Source organism: Culex quinquefasciatus, chromosome 3 (assembly GCF_015732765.1).
Source record: "Culex quinquefasciatus strain JHB chromosome 3, VPISU_Cqui_1.0_pri_paternal, whole genome shotgun sequence".
NCBI classification, from domain to species: Eukaryota; Metazoa; Arthropoda; class Insecta; order Diptera; family Culicidae; genus Culex; species Culex quinquefasciatus.
In genome coordinates, this window is record NC_051863.1 from 175,370,481 (window position 1) to 175,380,533 (window position 10,053).

At 36.7% G+C, this 10,053-nt stretch overlaps 2 protein-coding genes across 2 annotated transcripts; both read left to right on the top strand.

Annotated features, from left to right (window-relative positions):
• Positions 1 to 7,263: 7,263 nt before the first annotated feature.
• LOC119768833 (C-type lectin 37Db-like) lies at positions 7,264 to 7,953 on the top strand. The gene is made up of 2 exons (XM_038260223.1): positions 7,264 to 7,370; positions 7,428 to 7,953. The coding sequence occupies exons 1-2, from the start codon at positions 7,269 to 7,271 to the stop codon at positions 7,791 to 7,793; spliced, it is 468 nt and encodes a 155-aa protein (XP_038116151.1). The 5' UTR covers positions 7,264 to 7,268; the 3' UTR covers positions 7,794 to 7,953.
• Positions 7,954 to 8,041: 88 nt separating this feature from the next.
• LOC6040653 (C-type lectin 37Da) lies at positions 8,042 to 8,704 on the top strand. Its single transcript, XM_001849964.2, has 2 exons — positions 8,042 to 8,183; positions 8,242 to 8,704. The coding sequence occupies exons 1-2, from the start codon at positions 8,079 to 8,081 to the stop codon at positions 8,602 to 8,604; spliced, it is 468 nt and encodes a 155-aa protein (XP_001850016.2). The 5' UTR covers positions 8,042 to 8,078; the 3' UTR covers positions 8,605 to 8,704.
• Positions 8,705 to 10,053: the final 1,349 nt, after the last annotated feature.

A 10,053-nucleotide genomic window follows, 5' to 3' on the forward strand; every position in this document is an offset into this window, starting at 1 on the left:
CCAACGTTGGGTCGGATGATGGACCCGGACATAGTTAACATACCGTAAAACGGGGTGACTTTGATAGCCGGGGTGACTTTGATAGGTTTGCGATTTTTCCGCAAAATGAAGAGTACAATTAAATTACGTAAGGAATGGTTTAGAAACATACTGACCGTGGTAGAGAAGTGTTCAAAGTACCCCAAGAAGAACTTTTCATAAAATTTTGACAAGCTTGAAAAGTTAGTTAACTATAGTTAAGAAAATGTTGATGAAAGTCATTATTTTAAACTTCTCAAAGTGTCATGATTTTCTTAATGAACATATTTTTTAATCGGAAAACAGAATGCATTTTCGGATTCTTTGGACAATTTTCCACTAGGAGAAGGTTAAAAAAGTTTGTAAATAATAAATAATATGTGTTTTTGAAACACAATTAAAAAACATCTCCAAATTTATAGGCCATTTCTGTTGAACAAATTTCACGTAAAATGTGAAAACTTGTGATTCTTGCCTTGAATTCAGTATAAAATGCAATATAAATCGATAATTTTATAAACAAAACTAGTTTTAACAAATTTCAGGAAAAAATTCCGACTTTTTTTTTTAATTTTACCTAAAATTTATATGTATTTTGCTAAAAAGCTTATACACTTAGTTAACTAAATATTAACATTGATTGTTTTTCTTAAAAACTATATCAGCTACTTTAGTGATGGTACATTTAGCGAACAAATAAAGTTTGAACATCTTAAATATGATTTTAACAAGAAAAACTATGACTATCAAAGTCACCCCGGAATTAAAACTAAGAATTTTTAACGTAACTATTTTTCTAAACATTATTGAAACAACTTTTTTTCGGAAATAGTGCATGGACTTTGTGTGGCCTACCCCAGTACATGTTTTAAAAATAATAATCTTGAGAAAAACCTTACTTGTTGGGAAATATTCTAAAAACAAATTGAAATCCTATCAAAGTCACCCCGGTTTACGGTACATTTAAGTGAGATCCGGCTTCAAAAAAGTATATCAATATCACTTATGTGGCCATATCTCGAGACAGGGTTGCCAGATCTTCAATGTTTTGGACTCGTTTTCAAGGTCTTTTGATAACCTAACCAACGATGGGTCGGATAGTGGACCCGGACATAGTTTACATACAGTTAAGTGAAATCTAAATATATGTGAAAACACATTTTTATACATAACTTTTGAACTACTTATCGAAACTTCAATCTGTATAAAACTCGATCCATGGGACCCTAAACCAAGTCGAATGCAACAAGTTCGGGTCAAATCGGCTCAGCCAGTGCCGAGAAACATGAGCTAGTTTGTTGGTCACATACATACATACACACACACATACACACAGACATTTGTTCAGTTTTCGATTCTGAGTCGATATATATACATGAAGGTGGTCTACGACGTTTGTATACGAAGTTCATTTTTAGAGCAGGATTATAGCCTTACCTCAGTGAGGAAGGCTAAAAAAAGAGCTTTCAAACTAGTAGTAAAATTGTATCTTTTAGATTTTCAGAAAAAATCATGTAACGGTTGTGAGCATTTTACTCTCTGATTCATTTAGGTAAAGGTTGAACTTCGATAACGCCACTCAGTTGAGATGATCTTATTGGTGAATCAGTTGAAATGAACTCGAAGATTGGAGGTCTTGTAGTCATGACTCATGAGTTTCAGAACTTCGCCTCCCGGGTGTCCTAAGTGTGAAGATATGGCGCGGGGAGAGGGTGGGATTCGAACCAGCGACGTCTGGATTCTTAGTTCAGTACGCGGTCCGATTGAACCATAGAGAATGACAGGCTTGGTGTGACCTATCGATATAATAGTATCCGCTGCTAAAGTTAGTTAATGTTATCAATAGGAATGAGTGGGACACACTGCTTTTTGACAAATATCTGCAGGATTTTTTTTTTGATATTGTTACGTCTGATTTGTCCAACTTTTGGCAGAAGACGTTGTCTTTTCATAACGGTTCAGCTTGAACTATATTCATTGATCAAATTTCAGCTCGTTTATGCAACGCTTTTGATATAATGAGAGAAAAGGTCGTTGACCACCAGAGGTCTCAATACAAGTTCATATCAAGTTTTGTTTTCGAACGCGTATTTGCCCCGAAGACAAATATGCACCTTATTCGGATGACCAGCATGTGATAAGCTCGTGTAACTAGAATCTTGTTTTTTTTGTTTGTACTCTTGCGTGTAGTAATGAACGTGCGTTCATCCGTGAATCATGCTAGCGGTGCTGCTACTGTGGTGCCATCCACACATGACGCAGCATTTTAGAGCCAAGTTCAGATTTAACACCCATCGCCATGCCACCTTAGAAAAAAAAACCGGTCAACTGGGTCGAATCAGAACAACAGTCTTAATATTCGTAGTTTCAACCAATCTCTCACAAGTCGTAGTTTCAACCAATCAGGCTCATATTTGGGGGAAAGGTGTGTCTACTGGACACACGTCTGCCATAATAGTGGCTTTGGTTATGGACGCTCCCTTGGAAAGTTATTCATAAATGTTTGATTCTGAGGTGTAAAAGTAAATTAAAGACAAAAAATACTTTTTCGCTCGTAGGCTGCCATTTACACCAAAACTAATATTTCTTCAAATTTCTATCGACATTCCTTAGGGATTGAGTTGGGCTACAATGTCCTTTCATTAGGTTTGGCCAAAATTTAGAATATACCCAGAATCCAGGGCTGTCTCATTGTTCCCCACTCATTTCAGCCCATGTGTAACAATGAGACACTTTAATTTTTCTTCAATAAACTTTTCAAAATCTATGTAAATCTTTCAAAACATGAATTAAAAGTGATTTTTGGCATATTTATAGATTTTTTACTTCATTTAACCAGAAAAACAAAGTTATTTGGTATAAATATATGGATTTTACAAAATTTTAATGCTTTTTAGTATAACTTTTGTTAATTAAAGTTTCATGTTAGCAAAATTGCTTTAAAATGTTCAAGGCAAGTCACCTGCAGTGGAGCAATATAAAAACATGATGTTTTACTAGAAAAATGATGATTTTCGTAGAGTGTCTCATTGTTTCCCAGCTGTCCCATTGTTCCTGCCAAGTGCGTCTACCATGAGACAGTTGAATAACTGTGGCTGTAGACGTCAGATCGGTCGCATATTTTGGGCAATGTTAGAACACATTAAATGAAAGAAAATGCAAAAAAGCTCATTGAAACATGTTGATGAAAAAAATACAAAAATCGTTGAAAGTTTAAAACCAAAAGTGTCTCATTGATGACTACCCTACCCTACAGTAGACCTAATTTCTCCCCTTAAAAACCTGAAACCTTAAAATTTGGAAATCAATGTACTAATGTTGCCAATGAAACAAATATTTAAAAATAATGTCATATAATGGCTTATAAGCTGTCCCGATTCATACCAAATGCAGGACTAAGAAATAATACGGCATAGTTTAAATGAATATGAATTGGCATGGTTTCTTATACCTTACTCGTAATTCAATTGGTAGTCGTTCGCTCGATTTTTAACCAAATTATATTAATTTATAAATATTACGTAACGCAGTAGGGGGAGGAGGGGAGTTGGAGGCCGCGTTACGCTCCATACAAAATTTTTAAAATTTGTATGGAAATTTTGTTACGAGAGAGGGGGAGGGGGGTTTAAAAGAACGCTCCCATAGAGGACAATGAATAAAAAAAAATCATTACCGAATTCGGTAATTTAAAATTTACCGAACTGTTTAGCAGTTGACAATTCGATAAACTTTTTTTTTTGAAAAAAAATCTAAGTGTGTATGCTTGAGTAAGTGAGTTAATCTAAAACACAGTCCGACGAGATTTCATCTGATAGTTATCGTCTGGATTTTGAAATATTATAATTTTGAGATAGGGTTTCAAGTTATTATAGCAATCATCCCGTCAAATTTCGTTTTTTGGGATGCGCCCTGGCATAAACATATAATGTTTATTTTAGTATTTCTTTGCAAAATAAAATATTTTGCAAAATTAATTGAGTTTTCAAGAAGCATATGACACGAATGAACTCTTGAAGTAATCGAAAGTGGTGCTGTCAACAATGTTTACAATACTACGCAATAAATGGATGTGAATGTGGTGAGAACATGTTATATGAGTTGACAGAATTTTCAAATGTTCAGCTGTTTTTAAAATATGTTTTGCCTTTCTTACTAAAGAAGGATATACCTAGGTTTTACTTTATGGCTGGACGTCATTTTCATCGTCGTAAATAAGACGATACAGCATGAATATTAATCGGAAAAATCGCCAAAAAATCACACTGCATTGATTTTCGACGCTCTATCGATTCATCTTGACAGAACTGGTCTATCTTCAACCCTCGAATTTTGAGAAAATAAATTACGTGGAGATCGAGTGATGTTCGTATGTGGTAAAATTTTGCCAAATTTTGTGTCGCGCCGTTCTCAGCTCCCCTGAATCCGATTTTGATTCTTCTGAATGCAGGTGAAAGCTAGTGTGCTGAACCTGGGCGAGTTGCCGCTCAAATTTCGAAATATCCATCTGTTTTCGGATGTGGACAGACTTTTCAACAAAATACACAGTTTTCAAATGAAAATATGGTCAAAAATTTTCATTTTCATATCTTTTATTTATCTCAAAAATTGCATTTTTCGAGCTCTACAACCTCCCAAATTTTCATCCAGATTCATAATATGGTTCTGGAGTTAGAGCCGTTTGATTAACCTACCATAAGAAAAAAAATCCCTAAAAAAAGGTAAAAGCCCACCTGGTGACCTTCGCCAACATTTTTCGTTTCTAATTTTATCTGAAATTTCTTCCTACATTCATAGTACAGACCATGAGTGAGCAACTGAAACAAATTTGACATCGATCGGCAATCCCGAGCAACTTTTAGAACGATTTACTTTTTGCCTTTCTTACTAAAGAAAGGTATAGGTTTTACTTTATGGCTGGACGTCATTTCCATCTTCGTAAATATGTCGATTCAGCATGAATTTTAATCCTAAAAATCGTCAAAAAAATCACACTGCATCGATTTTCGCCGCTTCGTCGCCAAGTCGACAAGTTATCAAGTTGAGCTTCAAATACTGGCGCTAGAATGCTGGCGCACATATGTGTTGGTTCGACTTATACTCGTTTGTAGTAGCTTGTCTACCGATGTTCCCTTCAACATGTAAGATATCGTAGCTTTTTGGTTTCGTTTGCTCTGTCCGTTTTTGCATTACTGTCTAATGTTTATGCAAACACTTTTTTGACATAGGACATTCATCCGGGTACAAACAATTTGTTTCCCGTGTGCTTCTTAAATCGCCTTCAAGTAGGCTTCATTTGTCGTGTCGTTTTATTTTACAGAGTTCATTGGATTCCAATAAGAGCTTTCGAAGCTTCTATGCTTATCGTTTTCAAAGTTTTCAATGCTCGCGACGCCAATGGCTATCTACCTAAGGTATTGCGATTGAGTGTGTAGTGGTGCGGTTGTAAAAATATCTATCTCTGACTCTCTCACTTTTGTAGATGCTGAATGGCAAGCTTCCCACTGTGCGGTTAACTCGGTTTTGCTTTGCGCCTGCTTTGTTCGCTTTTTGGGCTCGTACCAAAACTAGAACACCAAAACCGCGGTGTGTGTCGTCACTTGCGCATTCGAAGCTATATTCTATTGGTGAAAATTGCGTTTTCAATTTCTTTTAGAAAACATATCATTAATAATACCTTGCTTTCATCATAAGATTTTTTGTATCAAGTCGATGTTGTGAATTGAAAGAAGTTATATTCTTAAGTAAGAAAGGCTCTATCTCACCCCTGGTGGGATTAAATCGGGTTTTTTTAAATAAATTGAAAATAGAATCTAACTGCATATTGGAGCACCAAAAAGAGGTCGTTAATTCAAAACTATGACAATTAATTGGTTTTTTTTAAACAAGAATTAATTCATATTCAAAACTTGGGAATCATTAAAAGTCAAATTATCCTTCTATGACCCAATCCCAATTCTAGACGAGCTTCGATCAAAAAATCGACAAAATCTAGTTTTAAAAGCACAAGAGTTTGCTTGTCCTATAAGCTATTGTATTTATATGTTTATAGGACCTTTAAAAATCTCTGGAAATAAACATTTTGGCATTTGGCAACGAGTTTGGTTTAAAAAATCTAAGTTTGGCTAAGTAAAAAAAAATGCTTCATATATTTTGTTGTGGTACAAAAGGAATGTAACAAAAATTCATTTTAGCGGGCATTCTGAAGTTTGATCCGCACTGAGTTGAAAACGCAGCTATCGCTTTGCTGAATGAGATTTGAAACCAAAAAGTGATTTTTATAATTAAAATTTTTAAGACACATTGACCACTAAAATGTTTATTTTAAACATCACTGGCGTGTAGCCAGATTTTTGCACAAGTTTTGGTACATATTACATTAAATTTAATTTTATAATTGTCAGAGGTTGGTTTGAGCACACATTTAAATATTTTTAAAACCTCGGTCCCGTGTGCATGACGAAGGCCGATTTTCAAAAAGTTTCTTTTAAAAAAAGATAAAAATATTTTTCTGTTTTTCATAAATCGTAAATCGGCTTGGAGTTCAAAGGAAAACGCCCACAAAGTTTGATAGTTCGCTTTATGCATGGCAAAATGATGAGCTTAAATCGTTTTTTACTCCGTTATATCAAGGAATAGCTCCATGAAACTTTCAGGAGTGATTGAAAATCATGTTTTTGGTGGATTTACTCAATTTAATGTAATATGAAATTTTGTGTTTTTCTACATTTATGTAACCCGTTAATGTAAACAATTGCCCAAAAAATTGTTACTAAACTATTTTTTTGCGGCTAAAATCCCATTTGAAATTCAAATGCAAAGCACCAGCTCCTGTAACGTCCAATCAAGATCAAATTTTGGGATTTGGGCTTAGTACACTCACCGGAATAAACTTCTGAATGCCCGCCAAAAAGTCATTTTTGTTGTATCCTACCCTAGTAATATGTTTAATCTTACAGGTTTTATCATGATTCTGAAAACCCTCATATGACCTATATAGGCTTTATGGAAAAGGCATTGTATAATTTCCACATAAATGATGGTTTTTTTTTGTGTTACAAAGTAGATCGTATGTTATTTTTGAACGAATGTATTTCTTTAGGACTGTGTAACCATCAATCTTTGTTGTAAACTTTCGCTATCAAGTCACCTTATGCTGACAGCTGATGAGCAAGCAATTATTCTCTACATCGTCATCGTATAAAACGCTGCACAATGACTATTCAGGAAGCATAACGTAAACAAACGTGGTCATGTCCAGAGCATCTCATCCTGTCCTGAAGGTGGCACTTTTACTTCTCGTTCTTCAACAAAGCTCCAGCTGTAACAGTCGTTATCATATATCTCTAATGAGGGTAAGTCTCGACGCGATTAAGAACAGAACAAAGCTAACTTGCTCGAAATTTTTCAAGCTGAACTGGTTCGAATCCATAGAGTACTGTAGCCGGCTTGGCATGAGGCTGTCCGTTCTGAACACGCTCGAAAAGCACACCGAAGCCGTCCGCGAGGCCCAGGCCACCGTGCGAGACTTTTCGGGATTCCACAACGGCCTCTGGATTGGTGGTAGCGATCTCGGCAAGAAGGGATCGTTCGTGTGGCTTCCAACGGGGACGAAGGTTACCTGGACCAAGTGGAAGTTTGGGGAACCGTCCGGAGGTGCAAACGAACGCTGCATGAACCTGTACAATTGGCACGAGGAAGAGTTTTACTGGATGACGAACGATGCCAACTGTGAACTGCGATTTTACGCGCTCTGCCAGCACGATTATAAAGTGTAGTGAATGTCAAGAACTGGTAATGTTAAGTTATTTATAGAGTGAATCAGCTTCAGTAGTTCCTAGCTTGTAATTCGCAAACTAAGTCATAAATTGTATTTATGAATGAAGGTCTTATCACAATCAAAATATAAAATGTCGCTAGTTGGATGAGAGATAACAAGTAGATATTTGCAAATATTTGATAACAAGTTCCTGCACTTTACTAAGACATAAAAAACAACGTGATAAAATATAAATATCTTTCTGCAAGTTGATCAGTTAGTCAGAATCAGCGAGGTTGCAATCATGGCTCGTTCTTTTAGGACCATAGCGAAGCTCGTTTTACTTCTTCTTCTTGCTGCTGAGCAGGGTCTCAGCTGTAACTCACGCTATCACATATCTTCTACCACGGTAAGTAACAAAATTCACCAATAAATCCTACCAAAAACCATTAAAAACCCCACCCAAGTTCAACTGGTTCGAGGCTGTTGAGTACTGCAACCGTCTGGGGATGCGCCCGGCCATCCTGGATACTCCGGCCAAACACGATGAAGCCGTACGAGAGGCCCAACTGACCGGCAAGCAAGCGTCCGGATTCTTTGGTCTGTGGCTTGGTGCGACGGATCTGGGCCGGATCGGAACGTACGTGTGGCAACCGACGGGATCGCGGGTCGGTTGGGTCAAGTGGCGGCCCGGAGAGCCCACCGGAGGACCGGAACACTGCATGAATCTGTACTACTGGCCCAGGCAGGGCTTCCAGTGGACGGTGAACGATGCCCCGTGTGATACCAAGCTGTACGCGCTGTGCCAGCAGGATTATCGTGATTATTGAGATGTAATTGAGTGTGAAATACTATATTTTAGCTGTAAACGTTCAACACTTGAACACATGCATAGGTGAAAAATAATAACTTTGATTTATTTGATCCTTATTTCCAAGTAGAATTGTAATTGAGCAGTTCTCTCAGATTTCGGTCATTCGTTTTTTTTGTATTTTTTAATCCGACTGAAACTTTTTTGGTGCCTTCGGTATGCCCAAAGAAGCCATTTTGTATCATTAGTTTGTCCATATAATATTCCAAACAAATTTGGCAGCTGTCCATACAAAAATGATATGTGAAAATTCAAAAATCGGTATCTTTTGAAGGATTTTTTTGAACGATTTGGTGTCTTCGGCAAAGTTGTAGGTATGGATAAGGACTACAAAGAAAAAAATGATACACGACAAAAAAATGGTGATTTTTTATTTAACTTATTGTAACTATAACTTGATTTGCAAAACAAACACGATTTTTATTTTTTTTATTTTTTGATATGTTTTAAAAGTCATCAAACGAGGCCCGCCCGTGTGGATCAATCGGACCGCGCACTGGACTCACAATCCTGAGGTCGCTGGTTCGAATCCCGCGGCGGACGCTCTAAAATTTTTTGTGTAAATATGGGTATTCGGCGCCGTCGCTCCGCGCCATACTTTCATACACTTAGGAGCCCAGGGTGGCGAATTCCTTGTAGATAAAAGGAAGACACTAGTGGTTGGTACTAGCAATGGTGGCCGACAGCTATTAAGTCAACTTCGTAAATGCCAACTTTTCAGAAATTTACCTAGTATGCAAAAAATCTTTGATCGAGTAATGAATTTTACAATCAATACTGATTTTATAAAAAATCGAAATATTGGGCACAAAAAATTTTCAAAAAAATTTTCGATGTAAAATCGAATTCGAATTAAAAAGTACTTTATTGAAATTTTGATAAAATGCACCGTTTTCAAGTTAAAGCTATTTTTAGATAACTTTTTTGAAAATTGTCGAAGTTTTCATTTTATTAAATTAGTGCACATGTTTGCTTACTTAAGAAAAAAATATATAAAAAAATATAAAAAAAATATTTTCCTGAAAAGCTGAGAAAATTGCAGGCCAAGGATTGATACCTAAGAGCATGCAATGGCACTGACCTTGTTGCGTGCTCTTCGGTTGACGTCCACGTAAGGAACATCCTGGAAGGAGCGTAACTAACTACATCCGTAGTTCTGTTAGATCAACCGAATTATCTTGATCAGGACAGTATAGCTCTGGTTCCTTGCAAGTGTCCTATTTTCTTACCTCCACGTTGGCTTGGTTTTCATGATGACCTAGCTGGTGGCCTGTGGAAACGGATCGTAAACCTTTGACCAACCGCGGGTCAGAGTCGAGACGGCTAAAAGAAAGGGGCGCGACAATGTGGGAAAGGGAAGTAATTTGTGATTGTAGACGGTATTGTTTTGATTCGCAGTATGTTGAGT